The sequence below is a fragment of the Canis lupus genome, chromosome 11 (assembly GCF_048164855.1).
Source record: "Canis lupus baileyi chromosome 11, mCanLup2.hap1, whole genome shotgun sequence".
NCBI classification, from domain to species: Eukaryota; Metazoa; Chordata; class Mammalia; order Carnivora; family Canidae; genus Canis; species Canis lupus.
In genome coordinates, this window is record NC_132848.1 from 24,855,446 (window position 1) to 24,870,985 (window position 15,540).

General features: G+C 53.9%; 1 protein-coding gene across 2 annotated transcripts in view; it reads left to right on the plus strand.

Annotated features, from left to right (window-relative positions):
- The first annotated feature begins 218 nt into the window (after positions 1-218).
- SCUBE1 (signal peptide, CUB domain and EGF like domain containing 1) overlaps positions 219-15,540 on the plus strand; it is a 140,237-nt gene continuing 124,915 nt past the window's right edge. For both annotated transcript variants that reach the window (XM_072843623.1, XM_072843624.1), the window contains exons 1-2: positions 219-333; positions 4,059-4,190. In XM_072843623.1, coding sequence (XP_072699724.1) covers positions 246-333; positions 4,059-4,190 — 220 coding nt within the window. In that variant the 5' untranslated portion in view covers positions 219-245. The remainder of the gene's footprint in view (positions 334-4,058; positions 4,191-15,540) is intronic.

Sequence of the window (15,540 nt, forward strand, 5' to 3'; positions counted from 1 at the left end):
GCCCCGCCCCCCGCGGGGGGGGCCGGCGCCCATTGGCCGGCGGCGCGCGGAGCCCCGCCCCCGGCAGGCGCGGGCCAATGAGAGCGCGGCTGTCAGCTCGTCAGCCGCGCCGGCTCGGAGGCTGGGAGCCCGAGCGGTGGCCGAGGAGCCAGCAGCCAGGAGCGCTCGGCGAGCGGCGGGTCGGAGGGGTCCCCGCGCCCCGCACGCCCGCACGCCCGGCCGGCCCGGCGAGGCTCGCAGCGAGCATGGGCGCGGCGGCCGTGCGCTGGCACTTGTGCGTGCTGCTCGCCCTGGGCGCGCGCGGGCGGCTGGCGGGGGGCAGCGGGCTCCCAGGTAAGCCCGGGGGCGGCGGGCGGCGGGCGGCGGGCTCCGGGGTGGGGGGGCCCGGGGTGGGGGGGCCCGGCCCGCGCCGTCGAGGGGGCTGCAGCCCGCGCAGCCCCGCGCCCGCCCCGCCTCTTTGCAAAGTAACTTCTGCGGCCGCCGCCGGGCGCCCCCTCCCCGAAGCCTGGCGGCCGGGGGCTCCGGGCTCCCCGCGGGGCCGCCGCGGGGGCGGGACGGGCTGGGGCCCCGGGGGAGGGAGGGCGAGGCGGGAGGAGGAAAGAGAGCGCGACGGCCGGCGGAGGGGAGCCCCGGCGCTCGGACCGCGGGCGGGCGGGAGTGGGGACCCCGGAGCCCGACGGGCGCTCCCCCAGGCGAGAGGGGCGCGCGGGCCGAAGGAGGCCCGGAGGGGAGACGGGGGGGGGGGTGAGCGGGGGAGGGGGCGAAGGCCTGACCTAGAGGGAAAGGGGATGAAGGGGATGGTGGATGGAGGGACGGACGGACAGAAGGAGCACGGAGGGAACACACAAAAGGACACAGAAAGAATCCCAGAGAAAGACAGACGCGAGAGTAGGGAGGAGACCAGGAGACCGGAGGGAAGGAGGAACCCCAAGGGACAGAAGGAGGCAAATGGGCCGCTGGGAGGAAAAGAAGATAAAGGGAGATGTGACGGACGTGCTAAGGGATGGGAAGGAAGAGAGAGGAGAGATGGAGGCGAGGGACAGCAGAGAAAGAGACCAGAGGACTGGCGGGGGGGGGGGGGGGTGGAGGAAGCAAGACAGACAGAGGGGAAAGACAGAAGGGGGCATGGCTGGCAAGCGAAGAGCAGACACCAGACGCGTCAGACAGGAATTGAGGAAGGGGGACAGAAAGACTTGACACAGAGGGAAGGAGATGGTTGGGAACCAGAGTGAGGGGAGACCAGACTTGGGACACAGGGCGGGAGGCCCAGGAGAGGGGGGGCAGAAGGCACTGAAGGAGGATCAGGGATTTGGGATCCAGAGCATTCAGCCATGGGTTGGGGCAGGCAGCAGAGGCTAGCAGAGCAGCCAGGGGCCCCAGGATTTCACAGGGAGCTCCCCAGCACCTACTCCTTCCCCTCCCACTCTCTGGCTGTCTGAAAGGGGTGCTCTCACAAGGCTGAAAGCACAGTCCCACAGCTTTGAGGAGTTTCCTCCCTCTCTCCCCTAAGAGGGTATGTGTGTGTGTGGGGGGGTGACCTGCCTGCTTCTGCTCTGCTCTCCTTGGCTTTCTCTGGACACCCCCCCACCCCGCCCGCCCCAGCTTCCATGCTGGGCTCCCTGAAGTCTGTGTTTGGTGGCACAGGAATCTATTCCTGGGAGTCACACCCTGAATGAGAATGCCAGGCCATTTAAACTGTTCTTCGGCAGTTGGAGGCCGAGGAAGCTGGGTCCTGTAGCCCACAGCCCCCACCGCATCTGTAGGTGTTTCTCTTCGACCTTAGGATCCCTCACCCGTTTGGCTGTTTCTGTATGTGCCTCTCTCCACTTCTCTATCCCTCCTCTGTGTCGGTCTCTGTGTCCCACTCCCTGAAAGCCTTGTGCTGTGAAACAAACCAAAGTCAAAGCAAGCCCCAGGGACATGACTGGAGAGGGCTGGGCTGCCCTCTGTAGGGGGTCCCCAGCCCTGGGCAGAGAGCAAGGCCAGCCATGGGCACAAATGGCCTGTGGCTCCCCTCCCTCTCCCTAGCCCTCAAGTAAAGATGTAAAGACATGTTTAGAAGATGTGCTGGGAGGTGTCCCACACCCCCTCACACACCAGCCCCTTGGCTAACATTCATCCCTTTCCCTCCCCACGAGGATACCTGCCTAGGTCAGAGATTAGGGATATGGTGCAAAAGGGGCTCCAGGACCCCAGGCAGTATCCCTCCCCTCATTTCTGTGCACTGACCCTTGGGATATGCGTCCGTAGTGCATTCCCCCTGCTGGTCCTATCTCAGAAGTGGCCCCCGGGCCTCCCCACTGGAAGGATGCAGATTGGCCCTCCCTGGCCTCTAGCTTCCTGCCCTCAAGGCTTTGCTACCCCTGCGGGGGGGGGGGGGGGGAGATTCCAGTTGTTGTCAAGTCCGCAGAAGGGGATGTTCTGCTGGCCTGAGGTTCCTGCTGACCCCGGGCCATTTGAGGGCTGGCTCTGGCCCCCTTGCTCCTATTCCTTTGGGCAGCTGTAGAGGATGGGCTGCTGACCTGAGCAGATACAACCACCCTGAAGAGTGACACCACCTGCTGTGTGTGCATGTGTGTGCATGCGTGCATGTGTGGGGACGTGTTGCTGTTGTGCTTCCTGTTGATACCTCTCTTCCTTTGAGGGGCTGGAGTCTTAGGGACTTAGAGGGGAGCCTTGTTCCCTTAAAGAGGCCCTCACAGATTTAGAACCCCGGTGCCAGCCAGAGGAGTAATTCAGAACAGACAGTCTGGAGAACCAGATAGTCTAGCGTAAGGCTGGAGTCATGAAGAGAGAAGGTCACTCCTGGACTTCCCCAGGCCTGCCCCTGGGTTATTGCCCTTGGGGTGGCTGCTGAGGGTTCCTGGTGTGTGCTCGCTCCGGCAGCACATATACTTAAAAAAAAAAAAAAAATGGGTTCCTGGTGCTGCCTTGCTGGGTCCTTCTATCTGTCTGTCATCCATCTGGATCTTATTCATGGCCAACTGGAAGTAACATGGCACATAGAAAGCTCTGGATCTGAGCTCCAGTCTCTGCCCCTAATGAACTACTACTGATCTACAACAGACCTCTCTGGGCCTCAATTTTCTCATCTGTAACCCATATTATAACTAAGGTTCTGGCTGTGCTATCCTGTGTCCTGAGGGTCCTTTTTCCTGTTTGAGCTCTGTGCTATGTATGAGAGAAAGAGAGAGAGAGAGAATGAGATGGGTGTAGAGCCAGATACACAGAACCTATTGTGCATTACTTTGGCCAACAGCTATTCCAGCCCAAAGGTGTATATGTGTATGTTGGGGTGGGAGGTGGGGAGTGCCAGGAGCCTTCAAAACATAGACTGAACTTGAATTTGGAAGTTGGGATCTCAGAACCAGGTCCCAGTTTTCCGAGGTGGAGAGGAGAGAAGATGGGGAGGTCAGAACCATGGGTGAGCCAGGTCTGCCCCACTGAGGGTGTGGTTCCCCTGTTGGCCGATGCACTCTAGGGTGTGGAAGCTAGGTGAAGAATCCTCTATTTCCACAGCCTTGGGGCTGAGTGGGGTCAGATCACCCCTCCTCCCTGGGCCTCCTGGCTTGGCCTCTACTCACCGCTCCATTCTAGGCTTGGTTCCCTCCTCCCCCCACCCCAGCCCCATAACCTGAAGGGGATAGCTTTAAATTCCTCCAAAGCTCTTCTGGCTCTGAATTCTAGAATAAGGAGAGTGGAGGAAGGATGGAGTGGTGCTTGTGAGGAGAGCAAAACATACAGAGAGGCTTTCCTGGCAGTGCTCCTAAGCCTTGGTTTTGTCATCTTTCCAGCAGGAGTAATAGATTGACTTAATGGGACTGTCATGAAAATAAATGGGAGCCAGCATTTAGGTAGCATTGCATCTGGCACAGAGTAGCTGCCCCCCAAATGCTGCCAGTCACCACTCGTCATGCCAGATTGTTGTATGCTGGCTATTACTATTGATTACCCCAGCAATCAATGGAAGGTGGGGGGGCAGAAGGAACTCCCTGTACCCAGCCATCACTACCTGCCACCCAGGCCACACCTCACCAGTTGTTTCCCCCACTCCCCAGGGCCAGTCGACGTGGATGAGTGCTCGGAGGGCACAGATGACTGCCACATTGATGCCATCTGCCAGAACACACCCAAGTCCTACAAATGCCTCTGCAAGCCGGGCTATAAAGGGGAAGGCAGGCAGTGTGAAGGTAAGCCCAGCCCAACCCTCCTGGCCAGACCCTGTGGCTGCCACCGCCACCATGTGTGGCTGGTACCCGCCTGGTGGTGTGCCAGCAGGGGCTGAGTCTCCAGCACCCCCACCCCCCGGGTGCCAGCAGCACAGGCCTCACTTGGCCTTGGGAGGGAGGCCATAGGCTTCTTGGGAACTTGAGCTGCTTCCCTGGAGGGAGGAGTTTGGAGTCCTGGGGTACTTAACTCACTCTGGACTTGAAACTTCTGCTTTAAATAAGATGAGGTACTGAATGATATGTTCGTCCTTCTGTCCCTGACTGAGTATGTGTGGGGTAAAGGCCTGGGATAACCCCCCACCAGGTTCCTAACTTCATAACCAGCAAAACCACCCCATGTGGCCTGTAGCTTCCCCAAGGGACCTGCTTAGTAGCCAGCCATAGCATTTGTGGGCTGGCTCAGGTATGAGAGCTCGGGCAAAGACATAGATCTGTGCTGTGTCCATCTATCTGTCCAGCCTTTCTTTCCTGCACCTGGGGTATCAGTTTGATTGCCTGGCACTGGAAACTGCCTCCCGTGCATGCTGAATGTCAGAGACAGACAAGCAGCCTTGGCTGACTTTGGAGCCAGGACTCTCCAAACCGGTTGGATCTCATGGGAGCATCTGTCAGGGAGGGTCTGTGTAGCCATTCTGTGTGGTTCTGGGGAAGCCCATCGTTAGGGAACTGGGAACAGCTCTCTCCATGACCCACATGTACACCCAGATGAGAATCCTTGATCCAAATCTTCCCTGTCTGTCCCCACTTTACAGATGAGGAAAGCTGTGGCCCAGAGAGAAACAAGCCCCCAGGTCCCACAGAGCATGGCGAGTACTAAACCCCAGGTCTCTGGATTCCCACTCCATGGCTCCCTAGCATCTCATTTTCTTTTCCCCAAGCCCTGCCAGCTTATTTCTGCAAAGCATGACATTCGTAGTAGGAAAGTGACCCACGGGGCGCCTAGGTGGCTCAGTCTTTTGAGTGTCTGCCTTTGGCTCAGGTCAGGATCCCAGAGTCCTGTGATGGAGCCTCACACTGGGCTCCCTGCTCAGCGGGGAGTCTTCTACTTCTTCTCCCTATACCCCCACTCTTCTTGTGTTTTCTCTCTCTCTCTCAAATAAATAAATAAAATCTTAAAAAAAAAAAAAAGGCAACCCATGTGAGTAAGATGGGTGCCCGTCCCTTCTGTATAAGGCTTTGCAGGAGCTGGAGCTTTGTGGGAGATGCAGCCTTGCCTCCTTGGAATGCTGACATTATTCATCCGTCTCACTTGTTGGGTGTCTACTTAAGGCTGAGTGCCGGGCAAATGGCAATATTCCAGATCATGCCTGGTTTGGCCACATCTCTGGCCTTGCTTAGGGCCCCGAAGCCTGAGTGGGGAGCTGGTGCCTACCCACAGACCTCTGGAAGGAGGCCAGGCTGGAGACAGGCAGAGCAGGTCATGAGCAAGAAGCCTGGTGGCCCCGGGCTGGCTCCCCTGCTTGCAGGGCCTGGAGGTTCCAAGTGGCACATGTGAGGCTCTACGTGACCACTTTCTGACCCTCTGCTCCTGCTCCAGGCCCAGTGCTCAGGCAAGGGAGGGCCTAGGGCAACCCTTTTTCTCTGCTTGTTTAAACCACTGACCCAATCTGCTCCTCCTCTAGCCCAGCTCCTTAGCTTCCCCTCCTGCTGTCCCCAGACCTGGGGACTTTGTCTCCTGCCAGTTTCCCTGAAATCCTTCAGAGTTCAGCTTTAGCTCCCCACTCTGTTTGAGCCCAGTTGGGAGTCAGACTCACTGGCTCAGTTAAGGATGACAGAAGAGGAGGCTTGTAAATGTGCCTCTGGAACTGCCAGGGCCCTCCCTGTCTCTCTAGCCTGGCTCTTGCCTCTGTCTCTCACCTCCTAAAACCCTGGATCATGCTTGTGTCCCGGCCACACATCCACACACCAGGCTGTTCCATGTTTCTGAGCCCCAGCTCAGGTCTTCCGCTTACCAGGAGCTGCTTTTCCACCCTTTGTGTCCTGGCTAATTCCTAATAAGGCTTTAGATTTGCCTCCTCTGGGAAGCCTTCCTTGATACCTCCACTTCTACACAATTACACACACACACATATACACACATAGCCACATTAAGTATCTACTCTGATCTCAGAAGCTTCTGGATTTTTCTCCATCACAGGGCTTCTATTTTTTTAAAAGATTTATTTATTTATTGGGTGCGGCGGGAGCAGAGAGAGAGAGAATTTCAGGCAGACTATGCTGAGTGCAGAGCTCAATGGGGACCCTTAGAGATCAAGATCTGAGCTGAAACCAAGAGTCAGACACTTTTTTTTTTAAGATTTTACTTATCTACCTATGAGAGACACAGAGAGAGGGGCACAGACACAGGCAGAGGGAGAAGCAGGCTCCACGCAGGGAGCCCGATGTGGGACTCGATCCTATGTACCCAGGATCACACCCTGGGCCCATGACAGCACTAAACCACTGAGCCACCTGGGCTGCCCAAAAGTCAGACACTTAACCGACTGAGCCACCAAAGTGCCTGGGCACTTTTTTTTTTTTTTTTAAAGATTTATTTATTTATTTTAGAGGGAGAGCATAAGCGGGAGGGGCAGAGAGAGAAAAAGAATCTCAAGCAGACTTGTTGCTGAGCAGAGCCCAACGTGGGGCTTGATCTCATGACACCGAGATCACAACCTTAGCAGAAACCAGGAGTGAGACGTCTAACCAACCGTGCCCCCCAGGCGCCCTCTTCATAGCACTTCTGACTTTGGATGATAATTATGCATCTTGTTCTCCCGCTGACCCATGAGCTCATTTATTGAGAGTTGGCCATGGACTCAGCATGGGGGTCCACCACACTGAAACTATCAAACTCGAGGCCACTGGGAGCCCCTAGATTGCCTTTCAGGCTTGTCCCCATACGCCCGACTCCTGGGGCAGAGCCCAGCGTGAGTGTGGGTGTGCAGAAAATGTTTAGTCTGAATTGGCTCTCATTTGCCCAGACTGGAGTTCCCACGAGATGAGGAGCCCCAGAGATTGAAGCTACCCACAGGGGGGCTGCGCAAGCGGCAGGGAAGCATGGAGTGCTGGGTCCGGGTGAGGACTCGGTTCTTGTCGTGGCATCATTGCCACCCTGTCTCATGAGAGAGGAAAGCAAGAACGGACCTAGCCGCCACATGGGAGTCTGGGTTGCAGCCCACCTCTGATGTGAAAGTCTAGGTGCTCATTTGCCCCCCTGAGTCTCAGTTTCCCCTTTAGTTATATGGGCTGAAAATACCCGCCATCAGAAGCCATCCTGAAGACTGAAAGAAATGCAGTGTGGCGAGCCGCAGGCCTGCCAGTCACAGTGCCTGGCTCGCGATGGGCACCCAGTGTATAGGATGCGCTTAGGACACAGACGACAGTGCCATTACTGTCACTGTCACCATCTCCGTCATCTGGTCTCACCTCCTCTCACAGTGGCTGCAGATGGTGAGAGGCAGTGTGAACAGACTCACTTAATGACATCTTGAACCATGGTGAAGACCTTTGAAAATGGTTCAGTGCCGCCTGCCTCGGAGGTGATAAAGATGGTGCAACCTTGCCCTTCCCCTCATGGGTCTTTGGATCAGGGTTGGCCTGCATGAGCTGAAATGATATATCAGTAGAAATTTTTAATGAACAGGGTCCTATGGGTGGTAAGTCGGTCCCTATGGACTTGTCCTAGTAACAGTATGGAGACAAGTGGTCAAGAACTGAGACCATTTGGCCACTCACTCCCTAAACCCTTTGTGAGTGCCAGCAGGTTTTCTGGGGACCTGAGTGGACACTGTCCCACTTACCCTGAGGTTTTCTTACCCCTGAGAATAGTCATCAGTCAGAATTGGTGGAGCCAGCTGGAGTGTTCCCCATGAGCCATCAGACCCTCCACCAGCTTCCCCAGGAGGACCATGCAGAAATTTCTGGAGGCTTTGAAACCTGGAGGGGCTGGCAGGTCACATGCAGTGGTGGCCTGAGGGAGCTTGGAGATCATCCAGATGTTCATTCTCTTCCTTGGTTTTACAGATGGGAAAATGGAGGCCTGAGGAGGTGAGGGTCTTGCCTGAGTTGGGACCAGAGTCCAGGTTTGGTGGGCCTTGCTTCTCACACTGCATTCTGCAAGTGGCTATTGCTACCTGTGGTTCTCTGCTCTGAGAAGACGGATAGACAGTCAATATGCAGTTGTGCGCAGTGGTTAAAGCATGGACTTTGGAGTCAGGTGTCTTGGGTTTGAATCCTGCCTGTGTAGCCTGGCCAAGTGACTCGACTCCGTTTGTTTGTTTATATAGTAGAGGTAACAATAATGTCTACTTCACAGAGATGGTATGAGCACCAAATGAGGTAATGCGCATAAAGCATTTGAACGTAGCCCGGTATGTAGGACACACTGTGTGAGCTTTACCTGCTGTTCTTGTGATGATGGTGATGGTGGTGATATTGAGGATGAGGACAAGGATGTTGCTGTTGATGATGGTGATGTTGAGGATGAGGATGAGGATGCTAATGACCATATTGGTGATGACGATGGTAATAATGATGATGGTGGTGATGATTAATCATCATCATCATGGTGATGGTTTTGATGCTCATGATAATGTTAATGTTGATGATCATAATGCCGTTCAGTATATGAAAAAGGGTGAACCTTTGTCTTTTTCCAACAGTTGCCAGGATCTTAAGTGGCTGGGAAATGGGCTATTCTGGCTCACAGACTATTTAGATGAGCCATATGCATATGTCCATATCCCCATAGAGATGTACGGACATGTGTGCCATTCACAAATGACCATTTACCAAGATTGCGCAATAAAAATTACAAGTGACAGAAGGCTCTCCTTTGTTCCACTGAACCTACTGAAGGGCTGGCAAAGAGGCTGCCACATTTTGCCAGAGCAGACACCAGTAATTGATCACAGCCCCCTCCAGACAGCAAGCTCCACTTTAGATGAAACCTGTCTCCCTCCCTGGGGCCTTTCTTCACAGGTGCTGAGCTGGTATGGGGCTGTGCAAGGGCTGGGGTGGGAGTCTTGGGGAAATGAGCACCCTATCCTACAGACCTGATAGACTTGCTGTTTACTGTGATAAGCACAGAGGATGGATTCTCAGCAACACGTGCTCAGAGAACGTGGCTTCCACAATCTCACTAGTTCTTCACGGCCAATGGACCCAGGTTATGGGAAGCCCTGTGTAGGGCCGACTGAGGCTCTTAGACCCTTCACTGCTTCACCCTGAGGCTGCTGTTGGTCATGAAAACCCTTTAGCAAACCCAGCATCTTAGGCAGCCTGTCCCCCTCCCCTATTACAAGGACAGTTTCTTGCCAGCCTTCAGGGCCATCTTGCCATGTGGCCAGTGCATGTGTGACGATGACCAGGCTTCCACATGCTCAGCCACGTTGCAGCCATGTGGAGAGCAGCCCTGGAGCCCTGGCTGGTCTGCTGAACGCTGGCAGGGGGCTTGCTATAGCCAGGCTGAGGTGCCTCAGATGGTTCAGAAAGGCCCTGGGCAAGGCTGAGGATAAATCCGTGTTTTCTTGATGATTTGCATCTTGACAGAATCTGAAGAAACTCTAGGCACACTCCTGATGTGCACAGTTGGAAGGGACTTGAGGGGGCCTCCAGGGTAGCCTCCATGTTTTACAGATGACCAGTTCTCTCTGTTGCCCGCCCCCCCAGACCCATACACACCTCCCCTTTGGTCCATGTTACCCTGCATTGATGTTTCCCTGTGTCTCCTCCTGGAATGTGGGCCCTGCAAGGACAGCGTCTGTGACCTGTTCCGCTCTATTCCCTGGAAGCCAGTGCCAGGCTTGGCATGGAACTTGGAAGGCATCTGTTGAGTGAGAGGGTAGATGGATGAGTTCCAGCAGTCACCTCCTCCAGGAAGACTTCCCTGCTGCCCATGTCACCTGTGAGCATCCCTCCTTCAGAGCACCTATGACACTTGGTTGCAATGACCCATGTGACTTCATTTAGGGCTGGCTCCAGAGCTAGTGTTGGTGGACAGTGAGTGACCATTATAAATCCCAGGGATAGCAGGAAAGGCCTCCCAGAGCTTCTGAATTCTGGAGGTTTCACAGGTGAGGAAGCTGAGGCCTGACAAGGGAAGAGGCTAACCTGAGGACATCTGTTGTGGACCAGTGGCAGGATAAGGTTGGGGCAACTGGACCCAGGGAGGTCAGGCTAAGCCAGGTCACCCAGCTGAGAAGCAGCAGGGCCTGGATCCAACCTCAGGCAGCCATGGGGTCCCAACCATGGGCCAGACCCCCAGCAGCCTGTCTGAACAAAGTGAGAAGAGCTCCTTAGCTAGGAGTCATAGAGAAGGTTGCGGAGACCCTTCCCTTTATTCACATCCCCCCGTTGTCGCCACAAGCTCATCTGAGCCAGGCCCTGTGAATGTGAGGATCAAAGCACACCACCCACCTGTATAGCTGAGAAAGGACATCCCTTGGGCTGAGCCCAAGGCACTCAGCTAATCATATTGAACTGCTCATTCTCACTCAACCCTTCCCTCCCTGACCACACCATAGCATCACTCATTTTTGGGTTCCTCAAACTTGCCAGCTCTCTCCTACCCCAGGACCTTTGCGCATTCTGTTGCCCCTGCCTCTTTTCATTAGGCTAAGCCTATGCATCCCCCAGCTCACCAGACCCCTGTGCTGGCCTCCTGGTCTGAATTAGTTGGGCCTGTTTATGCTCCTTCTGCTAAGGGGGCAGGTCAAGGGCAAGGAGGGGGCATTTCATCCCTTTTAAATGCTTCAACTCATTTAACCTTAATTGCTTTGTTTTCATAGACATTTACTAAGGAAAAGGACCAAATTATAGCTTGAATTGGGTCTTACTAATCTTAATTAAAAGCTCTCGTTTATAATCAGGACCAGGCCCCAAACGAGGAGCAAACCGCCCTCAAATGGCTTGTTTAAATAACTAAGACCCTCTTGATAATCACTGTTTAGTCTGAACCAGCAGTGCACATCACCCCTTCTATGTGTACTTAATTTTTTAGACTATTTATTCAAGTCGTTTATTCCACTTGCAAGTTCCAACTCGGGCCTTTTCCAGAATGCTATAATTAAAACTCTTGGGGGAAATAACTTTTTTGTTTTGGCCACAGAATATCAAATACATTATTATTTTCCCCTTTTTTGTGTGAGAAGAGGAAAAAATGACAACCTATGGGCATCAGAGATCACAAAATTAGCATGTATGTGATGAATGTAAATAGCCACTTCCTGAATTTTATATCCCCAGCGTCTACTTGTCAGTCACTGAAGTCAGGTAGATTACAGGGCATGCGATTAGGCATTTTAACAAAACTCCTAATAACACACCCCGCAATCTGTTTAGTTTAACGTCAGAAGAAAAAATCTTAAAACCAATAGGCCTTCTTAGAGAATACTATCTATGACCTTATTAAATCATTTTCCTCATCATTATTGCACGGCTTATTGAAACTCCAGATAAAATTCTGCTTTTTGGGAGGCCAGGAAAGGCAGTAGGAGGTGGGCTGGGGGGGGGGACGGTGGAGGGAAATTCTTCTTCAAGTCTTAAAACGTGCAATTATGCATGCTAACGTGTGCCCCACTGAAGATGAAAGCGCTCTAGTCCAGCAGACCAGCAGGCAGGAAGAAGTCAGATGTGACTTAAAATTCCAAGTTGCTGTCAGCTAGCAATTAGATGGCATTGCTTGCAACTAGTCCCCGCTCTGCTGCAGAGTTTGGGCCTCTGCAGAGCCCATGTCCGTTTTTAGAAAGAAAAATGGAAATGTCATAATGCTGGCGTTTAAGCATTGGAGGCAAGGCCGCCTCCCTGAGCCTTAGTTTACCCATCTGTAAAATGCATCCGCTAGGCTAGATTCAGTTTGGTATTGAGAATGTTTGCTGAGCACCTACTCTGTGCCAGGCTTGGAGCTGAGGCAGAGACATGTTTTCCCAACCTCACTGGTCAGTGGGAGAGTCGGACCGAGAGAGATGTGAACATAACACAAGTGGGAAGGGCAATGATGGAAACCCAGAACCAGACTGAGGGTAAAGAAGAAAGAGTACGGCTCTCTGCCTTGGGAGGGAAGAAACCAGAGAGGCTCCCCAGAGAGGCGTTTTCCAGGCTAGGTTAGGGAGGCAGACCTTCCTTCCAGCTCTGATGGCCCATGAAGGCATCTGTAGTGTGAATGCTGAGGTCTTCTGGGGCCTCAGTTGACTCAGTGAGCCCAGTAAGTGACCTAACCTTCCAGAGGCCTGGTTCCTTATCCAGGCAGTCAGAGCAATGGCACCTGCTTGCCAACCACCAAGGAGGAAAGTGCGCTGAAGGTATTCCAGAGCCTGCATGTCATACTTTCTGTTTCCTCTAAACCCCATTTCTGGGATGCCTGGGTGGTTCAGTGGTTGAGCATCTGCTTTTGGTTCAGGGCATGATCCCAGGGTCCTGGGATCGAGTCCTGCATTGGGCTCCCCACAGGGAGCCTGCTTCTCCCTCTGCCTGTTTCTGTGTGTGTGTCTCATGAATAAATAAATAAAATCTTTAAATCCTCATTTCTCCTAGGGTTAGAGGGTCTCTCCCCTGCCCCCACTGCCCTCAGCCCCCTACCCCCTCCCCTGGGGCACAGGCCCCTCTCTGCCCCTTCCTCTGGGCTCTCTCTCCTCCTCTTGGCCGCTTCTTATTACAGTGGCTGTATTTGTTTTTCCATCTAAGGAATGCTAACCAGAAAAAACCATTATTTCTAAGAAAATAAACTGCGGGCCTGTTGGCCTTTGGATGCTACTGAAAGGGATGGCGGCCTTCCCCCAAGGCCTTGAGACAAAGAGGGCCAGAGGGCTTGTGTGTGCGGGCAAGGTCACGGGGCCTCGGCTCTAAGGAGGTCCTCCAGATGGGCCAGGGCTGCAGTCCTGGGAGGAGAGAGTTTTAAGACCCCAGGCGGCCAGCTTGGACTCTGGCCTGGTTAATAACAGCTCTGGGACTGATCACTCCCTCCTCCCTCTCAGAGCTCCAGGATGTACTCCTTGCTCTGGGAGCCACCTTCCTCCTGTCTGGGCCTCCTGCCCCTTGTGCCAGGGAGAGTAGAGCTAGGCATGGGTCCGAGGAGAACTAGGTGCCAGCCCCACGTGACCTGGAGCAGGTCCGAGAACCCATTGGGCCCTAGTGGATGATTGCAAAGTTGACGCCTAGAGCTAGGAGATCCCAGATCCCTTTGGCCCCTCGTGGTGGACAGCTTTTTTCATCATGCTCCTTGCCATGGTGGCGCCTAATGCTGGATTAGTCTCTGGGGGGTGGCAGATGGGTTCAGGTTGGACTGTTGGTCACCTGTCTCTTCCCACTGGCAGCTCCGTAGATGGGCCTGGGCCTGGCTGGTGTGTTGGCAGGGGAGGTGCTCCTATATGAGCTGAGTCGATCTGTGTCTGGGTCCTTGTTGTCCATCGGGCTGGTACTCCTTGTGGCTGGGGTCTGGGCTGAGGGTGAGGAGCCAGCCTGGGGAAAGCGTTGGTCTAGGAGCAAAGAGGGCAGGGGGGCAGCTTGATGCTCAGCATGGACTGTGGGCCTTGACTTCTTGGGTCACTGAGACTGGGAAATTCTCCAGAGGACTGTGTCAAGGTTGGGACTGTGTCAAGCTTAGGAGGGCAGAGCCTGGAACGAGCCTGCCTGCATTCCAATATTGGCTTTGCCACCTACTAGCTGTGGGAGCTCTGAGCTCTCTGAGCATTGGTTTCTTTTTCTGTGACAGGGGAAGTTGTTAAGCCTTCCTGCTTGGGCTTTGGTTAGGAGTAAGCCACTTGCAACTGAGATGGTGTCTGGGGGGAGTTGCCACGGCCGTTGCTGTTTATGTTGGACAGAAACTGCGCTGGGGGTTTGGGGAGAAAGAAGGAAGCTGACTGCATCCGGCCCGCTCAGGCCTGCCCACTGCCTGAGCCCACGGGGCCTCCCTGAGGTCTTGGGTTCAAGCTACTGTCAGCTCGAGACTTGCTGATAAGATTAGCACCTCAGTTCCCCTGTCTGGGCTTGGTTACCCCTTATAAAACCCAGTGGGAGCTTCAGAGGAGCTCTCGGGGTGCCAGCTTACCCATTCTGTGGGGCAGCTCAGGCTCTCTGGCAGCTGCATGCCTCTGATTGCCCTCCTGTTGAGTTCAGAGGTGGTTGGGCCTGGGCAGCAGCCCCCCAGAGCTTGCAGTTTGGTGGTTTGGGGGCTTCTCCGCTGCCTTTTGCTAAGAGGATAGAAGAATGAATGTGCCTGTAATTAATTGGCAGTGTGTGTGGGGGGGTGTCTCAACTCTGAGCTGGCAGCCTGGGGCACCTCCTCCCTTCCATCTAGAACATTCTCACAGATCAGCTTTCCCTTGACAAGGTTGCTTTGATGTCGTCAGGCTTGATGTCAGAGCTTGGGAAACAGCCTCCAGCAAAAAGGTTCCAGGTGTTTTTGAGGGAGAAAGGGAATAATCAACTGGTCTTTGTCCTTTGGTTTGGTAGGAAAGTTCCACCTGGATCTTGTGAGCCACACGCTCACTGTGAGCACACACTGGGCAGGTGGCATTTGAGGTCAATTCAGAATGAGCATCCTTGTGGTTTCCCTGTGTCCAGGCAGAGTCACAGTGACCCAGCCAGGGCAACAGATGAGAGCGGTGACAGCATTAACTTTTTAAAGATTGTAAACAACTAGGGCTCCTGGGTGGCTCAGTCGGCTAAGCATCCGACTCTTGGTTTCAGTTCAGGTCATGATCTCAGGATCGTGGGATCGAGCCCTGTGTTGGGCTCCGTGCTGAGCATGGACCCTGCTTAATATTCCCTCCCTCTCTCTCTCCCTCTTCCATGTCCTGCTTGCACATGCTCCCTCTCTCTCTCCCTAAAAAAGAGAAAAATATTGTACAACTTTATTGAGACACAATTCACATACCATGCAATTCATTCATCCAAAGTACCTTTCAGTGATTTTTAGTATATTTACAGAACTGAGTGCTCATCACCATAGTCAATTTTAGAACTTTTTTATTACCTCCCAAAAGAAATCTATACCCCTTAGCCGTCACTGCCCAGGCCTCTAGCCCCAGAAAGCCACTAATCTCTTTTTGTCTCAATAGATTTGGCTTTTCTAGAGACTTCGTACAAATGGAATCTTACAATATGTGGTCCTTTGTGACAAAGACAGCATTAACTTTGAAGCCAGGTGACCTGGCTCCCTTTCTGGTTCCACTTGTATTAGCTGTGTGATCTCGGGCAGGGGAGATAACTTCTCTGAGTCTTAGCTCCCCTGCCACAAAATAAAGATGTTGGTACGTACTTCACATATGTGAGGGGCCTGCATACCACCTACACGTTGTCGGGGGTCAGTCGATGGAGGCTGTGCCTATGA